At 40.9% G+C, this 26,058-nt stretch overlaps 1 protein-coding gene across 2 annotated transcripts in view; it reads left to right on the forward strand.

Annotated features, from left to right (window-relative positions):
* The window catches only part of FHIP2A (FHF complex subunit HOOK interacting protein 2A), a 45,095-nt gene extending 29,725 nt beyond the window's left edge, over positions 1 to 15,370 (forward strand). For both annotated transcript variants that reach the window (XM_089509981.1, XM_089509980.1), the window contains 5 exons: positions 256 to 346; positions 5,205 to 5,348; positions 9,203 to 9,343; positions 12,088 to 12,191; positions 12,282 to 15,370. In XM_089509981.1, coding sequence (XP_089366107.1) covers positions 256 to 346; positions 5,205 to 5,348; positions 9,203 to 9,343; positions 12,088 to 12,191; positions 12,282 to 12,387 — 586 coding nt within the window. In that variant the 3' untranslated portion in view covers positions 12,388 to 15,370. The remainder of the gene's footprint in view (positions 1 to 255; positions 347 to 5,204; positions 5,349 to 9,202; positions 9,344 to 12,087; positions 12,192 to 12,281) is intronic.
* Positions 15,371 to 26,058: the final 10,688 nt, after the last annotated feature.

Below are 26,058 nucleotides of genomic sequence, written 5' to 3' on the forward strand. Positions count from 1 at the left end.
GTAAAATGAGAACTTGTGTTACCATGATGTTAACGTACCATCTGAGTCACCCTAGAGTTAGTAAGAAGGCAGTGTTCTCTTACAGTGCAAAATTTCAGTAGCTAGATTGACAGAAATGCCTCAACTGATTTATTTATCTTCATTCCATAGCATTACACATAGTCGCTTATGTCAAGCAAGGGCATAACAGTTTTTGATGTACCCTTTGTTATCATGAGATAGGAACAAAATATATTGACTTGCTTCTCTTTTCAGTTTTCTTTGTCTTGTACCAGATGAAGCCAAATCTTCCTACCATGTGGAGGGCACAGGTTATGATACCTACCTCAGAGATGCCCATCGACAAGTAAGTGACAAAAGGAAAATACTGTTTAGTTGTCGACAACCTTGCCAGAAAAGAGTGGAAGACAAGGCGGTATTATTTTGCAGATTGGTAAAATGTATTTGTTTAAACCAGGATTGGGAATCATGTGGCTCTCCAGATGTTGGACTGCACTTCCCAGCAGTCCTAGCAAGCATAGCCTGTGATGAGGAATGCTAGTGTTTGCAGCCCAGTAGTATTTGGAGGGCTGCATAATTCCTGTCCCTAGTTTAAACCAATAGGTTTTGTGCTGAAATGGACTACTGTCACTGAAGCCTTTCTGTATAAGGAAACTTTAGTGATCTTTGTATTCTGTCTATGGGACTGTCCACACAGGCCAAAAGGCCCATGTTCTCGTTGGCTTCACATTTTCCTATTTGGATTAAGGCCCGATCCTGTGGTAAATGGGGCGTAGCGTGAGTGGAATATAACCCTGGCAGGTTAGACAGACCTGCATGCCCCTTACCTTAGTCTACCATTGCTGCCATTGAAAAGACCCCTGCCACCATGTCTGATGTGGAAACGGGGTGCTTGACCAAGTTGATGGAGCCAGGCATCCCAATTCCATGTCATACGTGGTGATGGGGTCTTTTCAGTAGCAGCAATGGAAGAGTAAGGTGAGGGGCACGTGGCGGTACCGGGTCCATGGCAAAGGGACAGGCAGATGTGCAAACCCCCACCCGTCCCCACACTAGCCCAGGAACCGATCTGGGTTCACATCTGGGCCAAGGAAAGAATGGGTTGAGCATTCCTGGCCCATCTGATTTGCCCCTGTATCAGCCTCTCTCTTTTGTATTTAGTTGGTAAGATCAGACTATGTTCTTTCAAAGGGATGAAACAGACTGTCCTTTTGCGCCACCATTTGGACAGCTTCAGAGTGCGGCGTTTTGATGGCTCATGCTCGGAAGCTACCTGGAAGCCAGCTTCCAGTTGTCTGGGTGCCCACATATAGGCTGGCTTCCGGGCATCTTGGGGACATGGCGGTTACATGCAGCAGATTGGGGCCGGCGTGCAGATGCCACGGCCCCAATCCAGTTTTGTCAGGGGCAGCTTTAAGCCGCCCCTTTGGGACGGTCTTTTTCACTCCATAGTCTTTCATTCAACAAAAACAATTTTATTTATTTAAAAATGCCAGTTCCATCCTTTAGTTCATTGGTTAGTGTGAAAATCCTTCATATATTATTTAAAACAAAACAAGCAATCAAGTATTTCCCATGTTTTATTAGCCAGTGTAATGTTCTAAATGTGTGTTTTCTATAGGCAACAATGGAAGGTAAGAAGTCATTTAACTGAGTAAAAAAAAATTTAGACGAATTCTACCTGAGTCCTAATGTATTGCTTCAGAAACTATAAATTAATTTTGCATGTCCAGTTGTTTTTTTTTTTAAAGAAAGGCATTCTGGTAGTTTATTTTTAAAACCATTATGACTAAGTGAATCCTAAAAATTGACTACCCAGTGAAGAGTTTCTGACAATATATTATGATGTGTTGTGCTAAGAAGGTATGAGAAATTGGACAGCGGAGTGATGTTCAATTCACAAGAAATAGCTTTGACTGCATTTGCACTGCAGAAATAATGCAGTTTGACATCACTTTAGCTGCTATGGTCACTGCTATGGAATTCTGGGGTTTGTAGGTTTGTGAGATATTTAACCTGCTCTGTCAGAGAACATTGGCACCACAACAAACTACAAATTCCAGGATTCCATAGCATGGAGACATGGCAGTTAAAGCGGTATTAGACTGCATTAATTGTGCAGTGCAGATGCAGCCTATATCACAGATAATATAATTTTGCTATTTACTGTGTTATAAATGGGCTATGCATAGAGCAGTAATATTTTAATGCCATAAGGATAATCTATGAATGGTCATTCAGTACTGATTTTCTAATCTGCCTTATATTTATCTGCATTCTCTGACATGGCATGTTCTTTGACAGAGGCAAGTCACTGTGGAAAAGCTATAGCTGTTAACACAGCTATGGTTTTTGAAAATAAGACCGTAGCACAAGTAATGTGCAGCCCCAGGCATGCAGTTTCGAAGTGGATAATACTGTTGGGGAAAGGAAAATGTAATGTTCCTTTTCTGAAACCCCAAATGCATTTCCCTTTCACGGTGTGCAGGTCTCCTTGATCTGAGGACAAACTGAACTTGATTGCATCCTTGTACATATCTAGTGAATTATCGTCAGAGTGCTTTGAGTGTATGTAATGGAATGAAAGATGGGCAAGGGAAGTGAATAACAACTACATAGATATGCAGAGTGATAATTTTCAGGATGTTGTGCTCCCAAAAACAAATCCAATATGTAACCATTCAAGTAGAAAATACTACTTCTTTGCTCTCTGTTTCACATTTTTGTTTCTCCACAGATTTTCTAAAGGTGATAAAAGGGGGAGCCCCCATAAGGGGAGCCAAAAAAGCTATGAAGTATTTACATAGTGTTCCATACCTGAATGCAAAAAAGAGTATTCAACTTTCCTACCAGTGTTTCCACTGAATGAAGCTATTTTTCAACAAAAAAGTCTCCAAAAGAAGTGAAAGGCCAATACGCTTTAAAGAATATCTGTTTGGTGCAGCCAGAACAGAACACAAGATTTTCATAGGTGTAGGCAAAAGCAAGACATAATAAAACCAAACAACTTGTGTATGTAATCATCAGTTTCAGTGGATTGATTCAGACATAATGCCAAACAATGGCGGGATACAGACCGCCATATAGTACGTCTTCTATACGTACTAGGGTTAGGAAGGGGCGGTGCTTCCGCACCCCCCTAACCCTAGTACGTATAGAATACGTACAACATGGCGGCGCCCCTTCCACATGGGGGCCGCCATGTTTACGTATCGGACGCTGAGCGTCCGTACGTGTCGCGGCGCCTATGACATCGCGAGTCCGCGCCAGACGCCTCGCGACGTCATAAAGGTGCCGCAAAAAGAAGCTCCGAAATGGAGCTTCTTTTTTGCTCCGCGCGGGAGCCGCGCGGTTTGGCTGCTGCGGCTCCCTCGCGGAGCAAATGGCGCCGGCGGGAGACCGCCGCAAAGCGGCGGTCTGTATCCCGCCAATAATTAGCTTACAGTTTACAGTTGTAAACCGCTTAGACACTGCTTAGGCAGTATGAAGTGGTATATAAATGAAGCTTGTAGTTTTGGTGGTCCATGAATGGGCCTCCTCCTCTGACAGAAACCTCCCATCCTGGTTTGTAGCAAACTACAATTTGTAATGTTCCTTTTCTGAAACCCCAAATGCATTTCCCTTTCACGGTGTGAACTGAACTGGCAAACCAAAGTTTGTGCTTGCCCTGAAACATAGGATCACATTATTCCTTGTTTATTATTTTTAAACAATTGGATTATCTTTTTCTTGTAAGGGAGGCATCCAGCAGTGGGCTAGCTCTTCCTGCTCTGTAGGAAAATCTGGGACCATATGACTGAAAGCTTTGTACGAGATTTGAAATGGGTAGAATTCTCCACTCTTCCTTGCCTTTTGCCCAGCACAGAGTTCTCTAACTTTAGCTCTTCTGTTCTTTCCAGGACTTTAGTGGAATATGGTTGATGCAAAGTGGGTGTGGTGGATGTGGATTGGAATGCAGAGAGGAGTGTAGAGCATGTGAACTTGAAGCTCAATAAATACTGGCTCACATAGCCATTGCATCTTTATGTCTTTCATCTCCACATACGAAATCCTTGTGGAGATGTGCACATCTTGCCAGATGTTTATGAGCTACAGGATATGTTTAGTTGGAACATATTCTTTGCCACAGTTTAGGTTACAGAGGCAGTATTCGCTGGAGTATTCAAGTTGAATCAAGGAGACCTAGATTTGAATCATCATTCAGCATTCTCTGTTTACCTTCAGTTCAGTAAACTCTCTCAAACAAATTTTTCCCATGTAAGAATAAAGTGAAAATTGAGGGTTGGGTGAGTGTGCCATGTATTCTCCTCCAACCCCTTAAGAGAAAGAGCTAGAATTCGTTTTAAAGAAGTACAGTGGACTTTTGGTATATGCTGAGGTTTGGTTCCGGGACCTCCCATGGATACAAAAATCTGTGGATCCTCAAGTCCCCTTTAATACAATGGCATAATAAAATGGTGTCCCTTATGTAAGATGGTAAAATCAAGGTTTGCTTTTTGGAATTTATATATTTTCAAGCCATTGATGGTTGAATCTGTGAATACAGAAACTGTGAATACAGAGAGCTGAATGAGAGTCTGTAACTGGACTCGAGAGAAAAGCCATTGCACCACCAAGTTTCAGCACAGCATTACATCTGGCATTTTACTGGATCTGAGAACAGCAGGTGATACTGTTTCATGGACCTAGTAGAGTTTCCAATCCTTGCTTGAGAAAACAAAGTGTATGCCTGCACAGGATTTCCTTTCCCAAGCAATTTCAAAAACAGTTTTCACATAACAAATAGTTTCCTTTGTTCACATAGATATTATCCTTCTTTAACTGTGAATTGATGCATACAAAATCTGACACCAGTGTTAGGATCATTTCATCTTAGGGGAGATAACGTCCCTAGCACACTGTAAATTTTCAAGTAGAGAAGTGTTGTGAGGTAACTGTCATTCAGGCCACATCCAGTGAAGCTAGAATTGATGTAAATGTGAATAGTATTGTTTTAGTGTCAAAAATGTTTCTGAGTAAAACAGGACCATAAACTACAAACTGTTTATAAGATTTTGAAGATAGATTCCCTGCTCCCTCCCAAACAGGTAATTCTACCAGTATTTATTTTATTGATTGTCTGTTAAAATAGGAGCTATTCCATCCTTCCTAAACAGGTTTATTAAATCAGTTGTTTTTGTTTGTTTGTTTCTTGTTTCCTCTAGTTTCGAGATTATTGTGCCATATGCTTACGATGGGAATGGCCAGGCTCTCCTAAACCCTTGGAAAAGTGCAATTTAGAATCTGCTTTCTTTGAAGGATATTTTCTGAAAGTTCTCTTTGATAGAATGGGAAGAATTCTTGATCAGGTAGGTCTGCACTTCTTTATGCTTTCTCTTCTGGCATGATTGGCTTTCCTATGATCATACCATTCTCTCCATAGTCAGAATAGCAGATGTGCTAACCAGCCACTTAGGGAAAAGGATGTTTTTTATATACCTGGAGGATATTGTAAGTATGAATAAACACATTAACAAGAGCTTTCCTGCTTCCTCAAATGAGAAGGCATAAGGCTACCATATCATTGAAATGAAGGCAGAGACTATGTACAAATGCATAGCGCAGTTGAAGATTGAAAGGAAGTGAGCAGTAGGTCTCTTAATTCTCCTCAACCTATCCTGTTGTGATGGAGGGAAATTGGAATTGTGGAATGGGCAAATCCCCATCCAGCTTCATAATCATTACATGGCAAATTTACGTATTTGTTATACACAATAGTCTGTCCATATTTGTATTGCTTTTCCTATACTTGTGTTAATGTGATGGTGGCTGATCCATATTTTCTCACAGCTGTGTCTAAAATAAATGTTGTAGTGCCAAGTGTAAAAAAGATACAGAGGCCACAGATGCTCCCAAGTCTCATCCTGTACAGTACTGAAGCCAGAAGAAGATGACCAGGAGGGATAGACTGAGGGAGATATTTAGCACCACCAAACTCTGTATGAGTACAAGAACGTCACTTTTTATCATGCACATTCTTTGTACACAAAAGATTTGTAATGGTGAAACCCCCCCAGAGCTAAGCCATTTGCAGCTTCTTTAAAACGATCAGCCAGAAAGCAACCAAAGTTCAGTAACAGTTCACATACTTTATATGCAGAAAATTTCAAGTCTAGTCTCTGATTACCACAGCCTGTGATGGGAAAGACCCCTATACAGACTCAGAAAACCACAGACTATATATTGGGCTAGCTGATAAAATAGTTTGTCTTGGTATGAGGTGCTTGGCTTTACTCTGTCACATGTAGTCTGACTCGCACATTTTAATCAGAGTATTCTCGTGTTATAAAAAAAAGTGTACCTGAAGCCTTTTACTGTCCAAGTCTCTTCATGTGTTTCTAAGTATTTTACAGAAAAATGTAACATAGGTCTCTGTTTTTTTAAAAAAACCCTACATTCTGCATATGCCTAATTTGAAATGAATATTGGATTTGAGATTTAAACCTGAATCTCAGCAGCTTTAGGAATACTAATCTTCATACATATGGAAATTTGATCCCAGTGATGTAGCCCAAATCATCAAAAGAAATATAAGCAAAGAAAAAAAAAACAACCCCACTTACCTAAAGACTGTCAGTGGAACAGCTATTTAGTAGTTTTTGCCAAAAAAATAAAAGGCTATGGGTTATTGCAGCCCAGTGTCAGTTTGATATAGTACCTGTCAAAATGACAAAAAATCTGGATCAGTCAAGCATGCTGCAGTTCTCTCTCTTGTGTCAAGGGCAATACTTGATGCACAGAGAATTAAAATATGCAGCAAGATAGGAAAATCACTAAAGCTCTGCCCTACCCCTACCCCCATCTGTTAACTCAGAGCCAAAATTATTTATCTCCCTTAGGAGATACATTGCTTTAAAATGGTAATACAAGCCAAAAAAGGAAAACTGTTGGTCCAGTCCATTCAGATTAAAATGACAAATTTGATACTCTTGTTAGCTTAAAGAAAATGCCACATAATGGCTTTGGTGCAATCATAAAACCCTTAATTTTAATACAGATTTTTAGTAATGCTGTCACTGGACTCCTCATTTTTTTCAAGATTTACCACCTTCTTCTTTTATCTTACATAGTGAAGCTTAGGAATTGTATACATAAAATCTCTGTGATGTCATGGGTTTGTATTTGAAAATGTTAGATTTATTGATTTTATATTATAAGATAAAGCGCTTGTTGGGATTTGGGGAAGAGAATGGAATGTTGAAGGGAATGCTGATTGGTGAAGTGGTTGAAGAGATTTGCATAATTAATGAGAGCTGGGAGTTTAGTTTGAGCGGTGAGTTTATTTAGCTTAGGGTTTGAGAAGTGAGTTGTTTTGCAAAAGGTTTGAGTGAGATGAGGGTTGGAGTGAGAGAAGGAAGTTTGAATTGAGTGGCTGGTGAGTGTCTGAGCTTGAGATGAGTGTGAAAGAGATGCGTTTAACTTCTGAAAATAAAGGTTTGTTTTTGTTTTCATACACTTTTGACTTCCAGAAACATTATCTGTCTGAGAGCTTGGATTCAGACAACGTGTCTGTGGTAGCAGCATTGAGTATAAATGGGTGGTATCCACTGAGAACTGAAGTTGCATGTACTTAAAACTTGGGTGTTATAGGAAAATACTAAGGGGCTGGACATATTGGCAGAAAGAGGAGGTGAGATGCCCTGGAAGCAGGCCGCAACAACCTTTTTGCACCGCAGAACGGGCGCCAGAGCTGCCGCAGCACAGTGTTATGATGCCCCTTGTGCGCTGCACCATTTGGTCGCTGTGCATGGCAGACGTCATTGTGGCATGCCCTGTGTAAATGGTCCCCGCAGTGCACAGTAGGGTTTGGGAGCGTGTGAACGGGCCAAGGCTTTTAATTCTCTTTTTAATCCTTTTAGATTTCTCTTTCCTTTGCTTGAAAATCCTTCAATTTGTTTGGGCTAGAAATTGATTCATCTAGCTCTTAAAATTCTTTCTGTTTCTGCAGTCATTGCAAGTGGTGACCAGAAAGCAATAAAAAAGCTATTGTTATTAATGCAGACAAAAACCTTGACATAACAGCTCATTGCAGTGTCTTGAACTACCATGAGATGGCTTGAGCAGCTGCTTCATGTTCTTTTTTTTTAAGCCTCCAATATGGTGCCTTTTTAAATTAAAAAGAAAGTGGGAAGAACTATAAACTGGGTCTCCTTTGTAATATCTAGTTTGGTTCACAGAGCAGGAATTTCTTAATTGTAATCTCATTTTCTTTATTAATTTCTGCTTTCACGGTTGTGATATATCTTTGACTGACATGTTTCTGTGGTTTGAAATGTGTTTGTTTGCTATGTAATAATTAGGGTTGCCTCATTTATTCAGTTCAATGGTTATGTGACAGAGCCATCCCCCTTCCCCGCTACCAGTTGAACATTAATTGCTTAGCTTGTGTGGAGAAGATAACTGTTCCCATGTTGATTTTGTGTGCTGTTGGCAATGTGGGATTGGAGGATGGGGGGAAGAGGAGAACTTAACCTCCAATTATCCTTCCAGGTTCACCATTCCCCTGTGTATGTGGGGTAGAGCCAACGACACCATCCCCATATATACATGTGGTGGACTTTAACATATCTTTCACGGCAATAGGAAAAAGGTGTGTGTGTGTGTGTGTGTGTGTGTGTGTGTGTGTGTGTGTTTGTTTGTTTGTTTGTTTGTTTGTTTGTTTGTCTTGTGTCTGGGATTGAGAAAGGGGTCTGTGTGTTTAAGAATGAAAGAGTCACCATGGTGAAAATAATGGCAACACAGGAGGAGGGCCATATCTGCCATGCTGTCCTCTTGTTCATGCATTTACTTTAACACTTTGTAGAATGCTTGAGCAGGGCTGTTGAAGCAGCCAACAAAGGATTGACAGCCTGATCCACTGCCTACCTGCCTTGCACTTAGAGATATTTGTCACATGGATTGCTTAGGATAAAAAAAATGGTTTCATACATATGAAACTGTAAATGGACCTTGCTTGTTGTATATCATGGGGTGCTTCAATTGTGGCTAGTCAATGTGTGTCAGGATACCTAGAACAATACACCTGTGCATCTGATGGCCATCACTTATTCTGAGTTTGCCTTATAGGAAACTTCAAAGCTTTTAATCTTTTAAAATCTGTGTGACTATTAGAATGATTGTGAATTATTTCAGGGATGTTTTCTCTTTTTTTGTTCCCTCACAGCCATACGATGTCAATCTACAAGTCACGTCTGTATTATCCAAGCTCTCATTGTTTCCACATCCACACATCCATGAATACCTTTTGGACCCCTATGTAAATCTAGCTTCTGGCTGTCGTTCCCTTTTTTCAGTAATTGTCAGGGTAAGTAAATAAAGAGTGGTCAAACTAGAAAAATGGACAAAATATGACTGTAGCCATGCTTATCGGTTAAAAAATAAAATGCTAAGCTACTCTCTTCTTACTGATGGCCATTTTTATTCCTATTCTTATTTTAAATAGCTCCTTATCGTCTAGTTAGGACAGAAACTTTATAGATCTTGGAGCCCTGGTAGTGCAGTGGTTCAATGCCTGTACTGCAGCAACTCACTCAAAACCATAAGGTTGTGAGTTCAATACCAGTGAAAGGGCTCAAGCTTGACTCAGGGTTGCATCCTTCCAAGGTTGCTAAAATGAGTTCCGAGAGTGTTGGGGGCAGTTAGCTTACAGTTGTAAACCGCTTAGACACTGTTAGTTCGGTATGAAGCGGTATATAAATAAAGCTGTTTGTTTAGATCCACTCTGGAATTCAGTCCATAATACTGAAGTCGTGAGTAGTATATTCACAGTGAAATTCTATACCTATCTACTTCTTCTGAGTTTTTTGCACAGGAAATTTGTTTTCTGTGCAGAAAAGTCCCATCTTTTGCACACAGAAAACCATGTGCATTTTTTGTCTATGTGCACAGAATAAGTCCTGAATTGCAAATTGTCTTTGAAGTCTACATTGTTTTCCAAGACTTTCTCACAGTGAAGAAAAAGGTGAACTGATTTGTTCTTGTCTGTGAAAGCAAATTTATTAAGATTTACATCCACAGTATGTGAGCCTAGGAAAGTGATGGCGAACCTATGCCACACATGCCGAAAGTGGCACTTGACACCATTTCCTCAGGCATGAGGCAAGGGAGAAGGCAGAAGAGGCACGCGCGTGCTGATTCCTCCTCCTCCCTGCCTTTTCCTGGCCTCCATCTGTCTCTTGGAGACAGCTGGAAGACAGAAAAGGGCGCTCCGGAGAAGGAGCCAGAGGAGCGTGCCTCTGGCTCCTTGCTCGCAGCCTTCTCCCGGCCTTCAGCTGCCTCTTCAAGAGAGCTAGAGGCTGGGAAAAGGGCAGGGAGAGGAGGAGCGACTGGCGTGTGCCAGTGCCTCCTCCCCAGGGACCTTTGCTGGCTTCCAACTGTCTCAGGAGAGATAGCTGGAGGAAGGAAAAGGCCTGTGGGGAGGGAGGAAGGGGACCTGCCTGGCTCCCTCACTCCCCACTTACCCTGCCTGCCCCCCAAGTGTCCCAAATGCGGCACTTGGAGGGCAGAGAAAGGTCTTTGGGGAGTGAGGCAGGGGGCCTGCCCAGCTCCCTCCCTCCCCACTTTCCCTGCCTGACTTCCAAGTGTCCCAAACAGGGCACTTGGAGAGCAGGGAAAGATCTGTGGGAAGGGAGGCAGGGGGCCTGCCCATTCCTCTTCTTCCCCTTTTGACTTTCCTTGCCCCCAAAAGGCTCCAGAGAGCCCTTTGGGGCGAGGAAAGTTCTGGGAAGAGGAGGACTGGGGCCGGGCCCATGGCTCCGTCCCCTCACTGGCCTTTGCCGAACCACAGCTGTCTCTGGGCGAAGCCCCTCCCAGACAGTGGACGCTCCACCCAGAGGGTGGAAGCCACACCCCCTGGGCCAGAAGCCCCACCCCAGCATGCAGCCCTATCCTGAGGGGGCAGAAGCCCCGCCTCCTGACACGCAAACGTCAAAAGGTTTGCCATCACTGGCCTAGGACTACAAGCCCAGTTTGCTTCTCATACTTCATTTTCACCATATAATTACAGTCTCCTATAAAAATAAACCATTTATATAGTAAACTGCACATACAGTTGAATATTGATAAATCAGGACATGTGTTGGTGAGATGTAAATCAACTAAATAAATAAATAAATAAATAAATAATTCAAGTTTACCACTACATAAATGAGCTTCACCTTTTTCTCCAAGAAGTTTGTATGCTCGGTCAACTTCTTACCCTCTGAATGGCCAGGAGGAGGACTTTGAGGGCTTTTACTTTTGGTTTCCCTTGCATGCATGGATCCATCATCTGGATAGAGAATTGTAGTTTATCAAAAACTTTTGTTAGTTTCAAGAATAGAGCTGGATGGCACTTCGGTTTAGGTTGAAGTTACTTGTTTTGAACAGATCCTAGTTATTGAGAAATCTCTTGGTACAGACACAATGACGAGAGACATTTAAGGGGAATCAAATAGAAAAGGTTCGAGAAGGAAGAGAAGGGAGACATGGAGCATGCAGATCGAAGGTTTGTGGCAGCTAAGTAATACTAAACTGCGGTTTAGCATTATGTATAAACATGACCATTTACCTGTACCTGCTGTTTATCACGCCTGAACCATTACAATATTCATTTTCTTACACGGAGATAATCTCTAGGTTAAAAAAAAAATACAGTGCGCCCTTGGCTTATGTGGGGGATCCGTTCCAGACACACACACACACACCGCGTAAGCGAAATACCGTGTATGCTCGAGCCCCATTCACTTGAATGAGGCTTGTGCATGCGGCGGCGGCATGCACGCATGCCATGGGCACATGCCTCATTCATTCAAATGGGATGCACCGCCCCTTGCACCCCACGTGCTCCCACGCAGCTCTTCGCAGATTTGAGCATGTGCTCAAACCCACATAGAGCACGCCCACATATGTCACGGGCACACTGTAAAACCATTGACTGGTCCGGTGGGTTTCTGGCAGTATTTAGATTGCTGAATATTGAGTTAGCAGCACTGGATGCATTGATGACTGTGTTTTCTTCCAGTCGTGTCCTCTGTGCTTTACTTCACTCAATACTATTGTCCTGTGCAGGTTGTTGGGGATCTCATGGTGAGGATACAACGCATACCTGATTTCACACCTAAACTTCTACTGGTCAGGAAGCGTCTCCTTGGCTTAGAACCTGAAGGCCCTATGTAAGCATGTTAAGTACTACAGTCTGTTAGAATACTGTTTCCAGATTGTTGTGTGTGACTTTTCATTAATTTCTCATCTTCTTTTTGCAGTGTTGACCACATGACATTATTAGAAGGTGTGATTGTATTAGAAGAGTTTTGTAAAGAGCTTGCTGCAATTGCATTTGTGAAATACCACGCCTCATCCACACCATAAGTGTCCAGAGTGTTAGATTGCCTCATAGTTCAAGCAGAGAAAACAACAACCTGATAACTTTTCCTGAGTGAGAAAGCAAAAGCAAATGTTGGCTACATTTGGAAGACTTACACAGGATGCATTTAAATTGTAGCTCTGTTTCTTAATTCATTTGTGATGACTATGTGGATATGGAACGTGGGCGATGGATCCACAACACAATCAAAGGGAAATCAGCATAACAGAAAATGCTGAAAAAGCTACACACATCAGGACTTCAGTGCAAAATATTCTGTTCTTTTAACAATCTTCTAGGCAGTATAATTTTTTATTTACTCTATAGAATTAATAGGCTTTTAAAACTCATTTTTGTCTCTCAAATGAGGCATGTTTTATCCCTTTAGACAAAAAACAGGTTCTTTAAAAAATTAAACATTCAAAACAACATAGAAAAGAAATAAGAAGCTGCAAAGGCATACACGGCTTCTTTCATATTGTATAAGTCCATAATACATTATGGTCTTTCCGTCTACTATTGGTTTATCTGTTGCACTAGAGCAGACAGTAAGTATACTCATATGTTGCTTTTCTTTGAATTCTTGTTTGTACTCCATTATTATGCTGCCTAACTTTGTTTGCCTTCTGTTTTGAACTGAAGCCCTAGGTTATTTGATCCAAATGTCTATATATAAGTTTATGACAGGATTTTTTAGGTTCTTCTGTAATCAATTGGCTGAAGAGTATCTTGTGCCTTGACTTGAAGTTATTAATGGTCCGTGTTTTTAAAATACTATGTTTCTTAGCTCATTTGAATGGCTGCAGCATCCTGGTCAAAGGGTAGCTGATATTTCATATTGCTGATGACATTTTTAGTAGACTGAATTCAGATACTTCGCAAGCCTTGCAGTGCAAATGTTGATCTTGTCAACAGCAGTCCACTATAACAAGAAGGATATGAGATTCCTTTAGTTCACTGTGGTCAGTCATCAAGCTTAAAGAGAGGTAGGATGAATAAAGATAGTGAGGCCTCACTTTCTTTTCTCCCAATCTTTTGCTAGTTCCTCATAGGCTGAAAATGTCAAAGAAGTAGTTATCTACCTTGAGTTGCAACATCTTTTGGTATTAATTTTGTTTTTTCTAGGAAGGAGGAGGGGGAACTAGGTTCTTTCATCTGGGGGGAAATGCTCCTTTTCATCATTTGCTTCCCCCCCCCCCTTACTGACATTACACCATGTGAGCATTTAACTCCTTCTTAGGCATTTAGTGTAACTTTAAATCCTTCCTTTTAAATAACTTGTTTACATATTTGCTGCATGCTTTAGTTCTCATTTGGATGGGTATAAATTGAGTTGAATTTTGTACCAGTGATGTACAGTCTAGTTTGTACAGTAACAAAGTGGAAGAAATATGGTCCAGAATAGTTTCCATGGCTGTTGTGTTCTAATATGATAGAACTTTGCTAAAGTGTGTTGGAAAATGGAATAGTTTGGATAAAATTGCTTACTTACGTAGGCATGCTTGGGGAAAACTCAGCTAAAAGACAGTTGAGTGAAATATAGGGCTGCCCTTTTGTATAAGAGGGGTGTGGCCAAAGGACAGGCTAACAGAGTATGACTCTGTATTCTGTTCATCACAATACCTGTCTCCTGCATAGGAGGAATGCTGCTGTGTGGTTTTTCTAATGTATTCATGCACCAAAGTTACTGAATGCAGCTTGAAGGGAAAAAAATAAGGATAAGCGCAACATCTTCTTCCTGAGCACCAGATGGACATTAGATAGAAAGGAAACAATAATTTTATGAAAACGGACCCATCTGAAAGCTTTTAAAAACATTTTTAAAAGTGTAGGTAACATAGATTATTAATCAGATAAGCATAATTGTGATTAATGCACACGTGTATCTAGGTGTTGTTAGGACAATGGAGCTTGAGCAAATACATCTAAACTGGCCCTGTGCCTAACTCTGAGTAAAATTCTTGAGACTTAGGCAAATGCTACAACAAAAATGCTTGAGTTCTGTATGTTGTTGGTGCTGTATCTTGGGCTGAAATGTACAGCCAATATATTCTTGAGAATTCTCACAATAATAAAATCCCTTCCATGATAAGACAAAGCAAGTAGGAGGCAACCTTAAGCTATGCTATTCAAAAGTATAGGGAGAGAGATTATCTCTGAAACCATGTGTATTATTATGCTTTCTAATTCAATACAACAGCTGTTTAGCTGTGTTAGACTGAATTCTAATTCTTGTTTTTGATAAGAAATATATCTGTTTGTTCAAGCAAGGTATATAACATCAAGATTGTTCCATTTGCTTTTTAAATATCACAATTGAAACTCTGATTGCACATGCCATGTGTTTTAAGGAAGTTACATAAATATTCAAGATGCATTCTGTTTTCCAGAAAATCTCAATGACATTTCAAGACACCAACGTTTTTATACGTCCATTTGAGACTTAAGATATGTATTCTTCTGTTGTAATATGCATCTCAAGCCTAGAAATGTTTTAACCCTTTCTTTTGTCATGAAAGTTTTTATGAACTCATAAGTTATAGCAGCAACCTTTTATTTTTGTAAAAGCACATTGAAATTTCCTTCAAAAATATAATTTGTTTAAATGTGTAATCTTGTTTTCCATGCACTTTTCTTTTAAAGGTTAGTTGGGTCCTTATTTGAATTGACTGAATCTATGCATGTTATAACCACCCTTATTCTGACTAGTGTGTGTGTGTGTTGCATAGACGCATGTATGGTTATTTATTACCTTCCAGTAAACACAGGAGGACTTATGGTCTGCTCTCCAGAATTATTGAGCAACCATCATTTGTAAGGATGTGAGTGGTAACTATTGGGTATTTGGTATCATTGCAGATACAACAGTGTTTATACATGTGAGTGGTTGAGGAAAGCTGAGGGATCATTTGATTCCAAAATACAGATACAATTTTAATTTTTACCCTGATGCACGTTCATGTAAATAAAAGCACCTTTTCACCTTTCTGTCATGTTGCTTCTTTGTAATTTGGTTTCTGGTATTAGCATTTGCCTAAAATTCTGTAAAACCAATATGAAACAATATGAAATAGTAGTCATTTCTCCTTATGTCTGTTTGTTGTTACAACTGTAGCTGCCTACTCCCTAGAAGCATGAGCTTTTCTTACAGCATTCTGATATTATAATGTATTTATCAGTGCAGCATCAAAGATGTGCTAGAAGGTACTGCTTAAACCTGGTTGTACATTATCTGTTTATGTGCATCTATTTGTACACAAATGGACTCATTACTGCTCACATTAGGTAAACATACTTCATAAAGATTACATTACACACACTTGTACTCTTAGGAGGGAAGCAGAAACAGAGTTATGTCCTCGGGCCATTGCAGAAATGGAGGCAACAGTGTGGTCATTGAACCATGGCCATCAGAGTGCTATGGAATTCATTGTACAATGGGAACTCTCATTGTGCAAAAGGCACTGCACAGGATTTCCCCGACAGGCATCATTATTATTCACTAAAAAGGTTGTGTGTCCTGTCAGGGGCATAACTAGATATTGTAAAGTTACAGTGCACGATTTTGGTCTTATTTCCTGGACACAGTAATCATGCTGCTCTTGTTATAAATGCATGACATCTGCTCACCTTGAACTGCTGAGCACAGCAAAGCTTTCAGTCATGAAATGATAATCTCATTTAACTTGGCAAGAGGAAGAGTAAAGTACATTGCAAAGCTTACACTATTCTTGTACTTGATAGTACCAAAATGAAGATTTATATACTCATACACATTTTTTTACTTCCTGCCTTGCTTATAGGAAACAGAAGATATTCAGTAATCCTTCCTATTTAACGTTGCTGACATTTACCAAGGTGTAATAAACAAGGTGTAACAGACTCACGAAGAACATTCAGAATAGCTAGGAAACAGAGTAATACAACTTCTGTCAAACATACTCTATTTAATGTGAAGTCAAAGACTTTCATGGCCGACATCCATAGTTTTTTGTGGGTTTTTCGGGCTATGTGGCCATGTTCTAGAAGAGTTTCTTCCTGACGTTTTGCCAGCATCTGTGGCTGGCATCTTCAGAGATGCTGGCGAAATGTCAGGAAGAAACTCTTCTAGAACATGGCCACATAGCCCGAAAAACCAACAAAAAACTATATTCTATTTAGATGTTTTTACATGCATGAAGGATTCTTAAAAATAAACAGGTACAACTTTTTTTATTAAAAAAATAAAGCAATTGTTTATCTTTGTGAGTGTCTTTATTCAGAGGAGTTGCCCAAAGTGAAAAGATTTTGTATTTATAATGAAATTGGTCTCTTGCCCTCCCAACCAGTAGGCCCTTATGATGGCCTTATTCCCTATAGGTACCAGTCTTTACTGCAGGATTGTCACTTTTGAGAAAGTCAAGGAAATTGGTCAAAAGCAGGAGATAACAGGGAAACTTTGCTTGAGATAGACATACACAATGAAGTCTTTGAGATGTCACTGTAAGAGAAGAGTCAGTTCTTGTGTCAGGTGGAGAAGAGAGATGTGGGGATATACATGTAATGTAATGCAACCATCAGAGCCAAGTGGGAGAAATTCAAGTGGAAGAATGTTTTTAAAAAGCTAAGAAAATAACTATATCTTTTTAAATAATTTAAAGCAGTACCTATATATTTTTAAATAATTTAAAGCAGTAGTCTTCTTTCTACCAGGATTTTTCTTGCAATTTCAGAACAAACTTTCCCAGTACGGTTTCACTTAAACCATTTGGGCCCTGTCTTTTTATGGGAGTAATCAGGGTGGATAGGAAATTCAGATTCAAACCGCAAATGGAAATGAGTACAGTGGAGTAAGGGAAAGCAAATCAATGGGCCTGAACAGACAGGCCAAAATAAAGCTGCTTCAGGTCACTTTGAAGGTATGCTGTTTATATGAGGCAGGCATCCTAAGAGTCCGGAAGCCGTGCCAAAGCCATGCTCCAGTCCTAAGGATTGGAGCCCAGCTTTGGTGCAACTTCCAGCCTCTTAAGATGGGTGTGTCATTTAAACAGCATACCTCCAAAGTGAGCCGAAGCAGCTTTATTTTGGCCTGTCTATTCAGGCCCAATGTTATGTGATCTGGAGCACCTACCAAGTCTTACTATCCCTTGCAGCTGTATCTCTTGTACTGAGAGCTGCAGGCACACATGGAGCAAGTACTGTACTGTCTTCTCCAAATTGCTCAAATGTTTAGAATATATGCAGTGAGGCCCTCCAGACCACAGGGAATGCACATACTTCATAAAAACAGTTTTAAAATTTATAAAATCCACATGATGCAAGATAATGTGTTGATCTATAATTAAATCTGCTGTATCTCTGCATCAGTAATAGCAAAAATATATGTAATGGAATAAGGCTGAAGATGAAAACATAACCACGTCGTACAGAAACCAAGTGGAGATAGGATAGGCAGCACCATATGGTCCAGAAGAGTGATCCAGTTTTCACAGATTTCGCCCACAAGTAGTATGAAAATTGTAATGCAAAAATAACCCTTCATTGTCGAAGGATCCTGCAACTGATCATGGTAGGACTTTTTGTTAAATGAGTACTGGAGAAGAAATGATGCTTCAAGCGACAAGGCCCTCTGCAAAAAGAAAACCTCTTCACTGCCAAGGATTTGTGCTGTCATTAAATCAGGGTTAATATGTAGCTCATTAGAGGTTGGTCATCATTAAAGCGTTTTCCGGAGAGCTGCATTATGCATGCTTATACAGAAATTGGCCAGCACATTCTGTTTTATAACCATAGCTAGCATTTCATCACATACAACTCTTCCACTGCATTACCTCATTTATAAGGTTTCATTGGAATTCTTTATTTACAGCCCCAGCCATTTCTCATACAAAGCAGAAGAGTTTTGTTTTCTAAGGATCCAGGTCTCAATACAGGACCAATGCAAAAACAGATGGGCTTCTGAGACATCAGGGCATTCACTGGTGTGCAGTGTCATAACAGAGATGGCAGCCTATATGTTCCTGAAGGTGTCAGTCTCTCAGATATAACCCATCACAAGTCACATGTGCTGGAATCATGCTGGATGGAATCATGCTCCATCTCTTCTTTCTCTAATGATGTGTTGTGCCTTCAAGTCATTTGCAACTTATGGTGACCCTCTCAGGGGGGTTTCTTGGCAAGATTTGTTCAGAGGAGTTTTGCCATTGCCTTTTCCTGAGGCTAAGAGTGTGTGACTTGCCCAAGGTCCACCCAGTGGGTTTCCATGGCTGAGCTGGAAACTGAACCCTGGTTCCCAGAGTCATAGTCCAACACTCAAACCACTGTACCATGCTGGCTCTTCTCTTTGATACACATGCACTATTCCTTTTCACTTCAACAGCCACTGGCTTCTATTCTCCCCCCCCCCTTTTTTTTTCTTTCTCTTTCTCTTACACTACACACACACACAATGCCTTTATATCTTTTACCGTGATACTGCTAAAGAGATAACTGTTCCTTGGCAGAGTGAAGTTGTTTCTCTCTCTTTTTCCTTCCCTGCCCTCTCCATGGATTTATAAACCACCCTGGCTGCAGAGCAAACGAAGAGCCTCTGGTGCTGTAGCCTCAGTTACATGGCTTGGAGGAGGGCAGGGGGGATGCTCAGAGCTGCACTCTCTCCCTCAGGCCTGAAAAAGACTTGCTTTTGGCCCTGATGAGGGTTTTTCTCTGTCCAGCATGCCTAACCTGCTATGGTACAAAGCCAACCCTTCATCTGAGGAGGGAAACAAATGCACAAAGGGATCTATGTTTTTAGAACAGCTCCAGGACCCCAACCACTTTAATCCAGCCTTGTGCATGTGCACACACACTTAACCCTTCACTTCTCTTGCCCCTTGCAGCCAGGGTGAAGATCCTCATCGTTGCTGTTATTGGCACTTTTTCCTAAGCTTTAATTGCAGTAGATGCACAGATACTTTACTTCTTAATTTTTAAGGATTCTTCAGTGGTCATTCTTTCATACTTGGGTATGGAGAGGGCTGCTTACATCCTTGATTTACAGGTTAGGGTGGGGAATTTAGAATTCTCAACCAGAAAGTTCTCATTAAACTCCCAGGACACCATAGTGCTACAATTATGTACTATTCCTGGGACTGCTGGGAATTGCGACATCTGGAAGGCCACATGATTCCCCACTTTTGGCCTGAAGGGGCTGCGGGTTGTAGATCTACTTTTATAAAACGTATCTCTTCTGGCGGGCTTTCCCATCAGATTTGGTATAGAGATTATGATTAAGACCCCCCTCTCTAGTATGATGGTATATGAATTGATGTTTGGAGATTTTAAGGAACTAATAGGGATGTATAATTTAGTATTAGTATTTTATTCACTGTTCAATTGCATTGTATTATTTTAATGATGTAATCCCGCTTCGATCCTTGGAAGAGGTGGGACATATAAATGAAAGTATTATTATTATTATATATTTTTTAAAAAGTCTGCAAATAAAATTACTGCAGTGGGGACCAGGCTTGGTCATAACCTCTTTTCCCTGATGTGCAGATTATTTGGACAGATTTATTTGGTATGGGGAAGTACTGTATGAGAAAGAACATTTTCTTCTCGCTCTCTGAAGTTGGGCAATCAACCCTACTGCCTTGCCCCATTGCAGGTAGAGACTAGGTCTTATGCTATACAAGAGCAATGGAGGAAATGTAACCTCCAAGGCCATTTGAGGTCCACAGATTCCCACAACATAACCCCTATTTTTGGGTAAAAATGATTCCCAGGGCTCTAGCCTGGGCATAAAATAGTCCATGAAGGTCCAAAAACATGGTGAGAGGGTAGGAGGAGGGTTTGGAGGGGAAAATATTTACAACAACCTGGGAACTGAAGAGAGGTTTGGCAGTCCTGAGATCTTCAAGGAACTTTGACATTGTGTGCTTTAAAGTCATTTTCAATTTATGGCCAACCTAAGGCAAATTTCTCATAGGCAGATTTCTTCACAGTGCATTTGCCATTGCCATCCTCTGAGGCTGAGAAAGAGTGCCTTGCCCAAGGTCACCCAGTGGGTTCCATGGCTGATCAAGGATTCAAACCCTAGTCTCCATTGTCATAGTCCTACACTCAAACCACTACACCACACTTGTTCCTGCTTCTGTTTTTAATTTATGGACATGGCTCCTTATTGTTAAGCTGCCTTGTATCCTCTACCAGGAGAAAGATAGGTGTGTAAATAAATAACTTATAAGTCAGTTGGAATCTATTCCACTATGCACTTCACTCAAGTGTATACCTTGGAAAAAGCAACCTTTTTGAGCCAAGTTTTATATCATGCTTTATATGGCATAAGCTGCCATGGACAGCAGCCCTCTTCATCAGATGCAGTAGACCTTAGACTTTCAAGTGACACAAGACTTTTCTCATATTCTCCAACATTTCAGAAATTAAAACTGGGACATGCAAAGCCAAGTAACATCAGAGTGGTCAAGAAGGTAAAAATTACTCAAATGTGGAAGAACAAACAAGCTAAGGGAGGATGCAACAGTTTGGTTTTGCCTCTTTGGAAGGGCATGATTTGCTCCTTCCTCATCTCTCCTCTCACAACTTTTGCATTTTGAACTCAGTTTGCAGCTGTCTACAAGGCAGGGAGGACTGGAAAGAGGAGAGAGAAAGTGGGACATTTTAAAAACAGCTGAAAAAGTGAGTTGACAAAGGATTAAGCGGGACTTATTTGCCTTCAAGTAATTTCCAGTTTATGGAGACCCTAAGGTGACCCTATGAGCTTTTCTTGGCATGTTTTCTCAGAGAGGGTTTGCCACTGCCATCCTCTGAGGCTGAAATCCAGTCATAGGAAATTATCACCATGGGGTCATTTCCACAACTATTGCGCTTGTGCAATAAATGGGAGCATCGTGAAATTGTGCTTTTCCATTCTGTGCAGTTCCACAATTACGATACTACATCGAGTTGTAGACACACAAGATAAGTATGTCTAGTTTTGTGCAGCCTCTATTAGGTTAGTGTGAATAGTTATTGTTATGCATGTGGTGCTTTTGGGTAGGAAGTTCTAGCCATGCTCTCATGGTCTTGGTATCCCGCCGACTCCAAATCCTGTGGACTATTAAAGAGCATAGCAATGTTTGCTTGGGCACTTAGGCATTTCTGAAACTGATGCAATATTGGCTGCTTATTCACAGGAGTTTTTCATTAATGAGATGTCGTGCAATAATAACAATTTCCAGGCATGCTGACCATGGGATGATCTCAACATCATGTGATAATCGTCACTCATTAATGTTTTAATGCTGCTATTCTGCTTTTTACCCCAGTACGATAATCTCCACTATACCACATTGGCTCATCCCTACCAAATCAGGACAACTGGAGGGTATGTCTTTGTTGGATTTTATCTAACAAGACTGTAACAAACACATTGAGAAATATATAGAAATACAGAGAGCCAGTGTGGTGTAGTGGCTTGAGCCTTGGACTAGGACTCTGGAGACCAGGGTCTGAATGCCGCCTCAGCCATATAAAGCCACTGGGTGACCATGCGCAAGTCACATTCTCAGACTCAGAGGATGGCAAGGGCAAACTCCCTCTGAAGAAACCCCCGTGATAGGTTCACCTTATGGTCGCCATAAAACAGAACTGACTTGAAGGCATACTACAACAACATTGTGTGTGTGTGTGTGTGTGTGTGTGTGTGTGTGTGTGTGTGTGTATATATACAGTTGTATAGAATCCAAGCTTGGGTTACTATAGCAACATAGAATTTATTCTGACTCATGTATGAAATGGGCTTCTCGGTAACAGCAGTGTAATTCAAGACATCCTACATGCACTTACTAGGGCAATCCCTATCAATGGGGCTTATGTCTGAGCAGACATATGTAAGAGTGCAATTAGGCAGTCAGTTTAGCTTAGCGGGAAGCTAAAAGCTCACCAGATTTACCATCTTCAGAATGTTATAGACTTACAAGATTTGTGAGAGAACTGGCTGTGAAAATTTCATTTATTGGTGAAATAACATGTTTAAAGGAATGTCCTAGAGGATGAGGGAGGGCATCTCCGACTAGTGCATGAAAAATAAAATTCCTGCTGCAGCCACAATCAATCAAGCAAGATGCCCTTAACCTCAATTTCGTTGATTAACTAGCATTTCCTCAGATTAGGTTAACACTGAACTCTGGCCTCATGACTTAGTAAAACCACTTGGCAGCAAAAAAAAAAAAAAAAAAAAAGGAATTATTATCTGATCTCGCCAACTGTGATATCCATTCTGGATCCAGATATACAGAGTCTGTCCCTGGGGAGGACAATACAGTCAATCAAATGGTATCTATTACCAAAGGATCGTTAAATCAGAAATGAATTTCAACAGTGTGAGAGGATTTTTGAAGTAATTTTCTTTACAGACTGCCAGTCCACAGTTATATATTGATAACTAAGCATGCTTGTAAAACTGCTTTGTGAAAGATAGCCTTCTTCCCTTACCCCATTTATTTTTTAAAGGGGGAGGGCTGAAGGAGAATGTTGCTAATATGTGGGTTTTTCTCTCAGACCACAGCTTTAAGAAATGATATTTTTCCTCATTTTCCCAATATTATTTCAAGTCGGGAGGGTCATTCAGTCTGTCCCTCATTTTGCCAAGCAGGAAGACACCCTCCAAGCTGCTCTGCACCCCCCCATCCCCCAGGACAGAAGGGCAATTCCTCTGAGTGCATTTGGGCAGATTTCCAGCCAGCAGATCAAAGTCTTTGGGAAGCATGGGAGCTGAGCCACTGCCTTTAGCCCCTTCCTCACTCTTTGTGGAGTGTGTGTGTATTCTGAGCAGGATCTTTGCTTCAGGGCAAAATGGGGGGAGCTGCGCTGAAGGGAGACCCTCTGGCAAGGCCCTTTGGGGATTGAGGCAGCCAAATCTGTGCATGAAACCAGCACCCATTTGGGGAGAAAGTTTCCATGCCCCTTCTCCCTCCTGGGGGCCATCAACCCAGGGCTGCTTCGCTTCCTCCACATGCACACAGAGACATGCACCCACAAGCATGCTTCTTTGGCTTCCCCACCACCCCAAAAACAAAAGCAGTCTGAGCTTGGTTTCCCTGGGGATCCCTGCTACCCTGATTCACTGACCATGGAGGCCCCAGGCAGCTGATGACTCCTTCTCTACCGCCAAAAGTCCTTCAGGGATGGATGGAGGGAAGGAGGGCGGTATGGAGAGCCAACAGGGACCCATGCCCACTTGCCTTCAGTGCCCTCCCTCCCTTGGGTGGGTGGAGAGAAGCCCCTTCTCCCTGGTGTGCTGTGGTGATCCCACTTCAACTCTTTAATGTCCTGACCATATAGAATCTTCTGCTTTGGTGGTCAGGTTTTGTTATTTACCAGTCAATAGAGGAGAATTGAAGTCTTCCAGATCTCTGAAGGCCTCCAAAAATTGTTTTCTGGGCCGCATGCAGCCCCCGAGCCATATGTTGTGCAGGCCTGATTTAAGCCAAGCAGTTGCATGATGAAATGTTTAGTTATAGATAGTATGAAACATATAGGTAAAGATAACAGAAACGAGTATTTAGGAAACTGTTGATTAATGGGGTGGGGAATAGGATACAAGTTTCTTTCCCTACTTTCTAGTCCCTTTAAATAAGCCTGGCTCCCTGGCATTTCAGTACTTTTGTTTCTTTCATTCGCTCACTGCACTGAATTGCAAAGTAAGATTATATTACTACTGCCAAACTCAAGCATCAGTTTCCTGTTGAAATCCGATATTCACCAGAAAATGGATTCACTTTTTATTTATCTAGATAAAACTAGTCCCACATCAGCCAATTAGTGCCATTTTTGATTGCTAAGATCAATAGGTTAAGGGGCACAGAGATCACTTTGGAATAACTGTGTTTTCCCTTGATTTTTTTTTCCAAGTGAACTTGTCAACACCAATTATTATTGTTCAACATCATGCAGCGAAATCTGCCAAAGTGTTCTCAGTGACAGGTTGTTATGTAGCTGATTTGGTGTTATTGACAATAACCTTTGAATAAATTGTTTATTATAATGAGTGGAAGGATGATCTTTTTACCTCTAATTGCATAGAAAAAAAATGCTTTGCCCTGTTGCAAACAAAAGATTGACAGCTTTACTGAATTTCAATTTTTGCTTCAGGAATTGATTTGCTCTTGCCCTTAATGCAGAAATCACTCAGTAATAAGTACTATAATAGGATCTCTGCTGGAATATCTAGGTAGAGAAATAATGGAAGGGTGCTAAAGACAATAATCAAGAGCATGGGTTTCTTCTCATTGAGCACAGATTGCTCCAACAGGCCTGCAGCCAGTTCTGAAGGCAGAGAAGGATCCAGCTACAGGATCAAGTCTATATTTTCATGGCTAGTGTTTCTTTGGGGGAACAAGTTTGGGAGGGCCCTTCCACTAGGGGTGGAATTGGTCACACAGCATGCATAGGATAAGTGGCTTATATGGTGAATGTCTTCTAAGCTGAAACCAGGAAAGCAAAATCATAGACTTAAACCTAATGCTGCCCAGGTCAATCCAAGTAGGACATCCAACTGCTCCACAAGGGGGCTTCCTTGCCTTCCAGAGCAGATTTTAGCATGGGGGCCTGGGAGAGAAAGGGGATTGCTCCCCCTTCCAGGTCCTATGATGGAGCAGTTCTGCAGTACAATGGATTTTATCACATAGGAAAAATTGGGGGTTTAACCAGCAATTAACCTGTGAAAATTGCATAATCACGATTAAGATTTTCACACGACACTGCTATTAGTGCCATTATCCCAGGAATAAACTGGCAATAAATAGCAACAAACTATTGCATGGTTATTCGCTCATTATTTTCGGGATAATCGCTCTGTAAGTGTGATGTATGTGAAAATCTTTAATTGTGATTGCGCAATTTTTACAGTTAAACCCCCAATTTTCCCCATGTGATAAAGTCCAGAAACAGTGTTAGATCTAGCCCCAATATGCCTATTTTGACTATGCTTTATTTTAAGGAAAACTGTATGAACTAGATTTACTAAGACAGAAAAGAAATGTATACTGGCAGACAGGGTCACTTGGCCAAGGAAGGGTAAATAACCTTCTCAGGCTAAGAGCCATTGCTTTGAGGAGTTCTTTCAAGGAAGATAAATCATTAAATCCTAGCAATCAGCTCCAGTGTCTGTCTTTTATGTGTGGTGTGTACACATATATCTCCAGGCGTATTACAGATAATATTATCTACATGATGAATTCAAATTTGTTTTAAAGAAACAATAACCAGAAAGTCTTGGGTTTTAAAAGGGTAGGGTGGGGAAGAAGATTTGACCTTCCTCCTTAGAGTAGGTTTAAAATATGCGCATTGAAAAAATGTTTTATCAATCGCTGAAGGCATATCTTTTGTTCGTAATGTCTAGTAAGATTACACCCACAAAATATGTGTAAATGATTTTAACTGGAAGACAGCAAAAATTAGTTCAGTTTAGTGCAGTTTAGTCCTATGTATACTTTCCTGGAATAAAGTCCCATTGCATTCATACATGTGTCCATACAAAATAACATCTAAGATATAGAGAGCAGAGCCAAATCAGGCTTCCACTTTTGTGTCACAACACTACCAAATTTCATTACCTGGGAGGAGAGAGCTGTGCTCTTTACATATGTTTCCAAAATGAATATTAACAAGACATTTATTTAGTTACTTAGATTTTTACCCCATTTTTTCTCCAA

Source organism: Sceloporus occidentalis, unplaced genomic scaffold, assembly GCF_023333645.1.
Source record: "Sceloporus occidentalis isolate IW3139 unplaced genomic scaffold, rSceOcc1.0.p SCAF_2, whole genome shotgun sequence".
Classification (NCBI taxonomy): domain Eukaryota; kingdom Metazoa; phylum Chordata; class Lepidosauria; order Squamata; family Phrynosomatidae; genus Sceloporus; species Sceloporus occidentalis.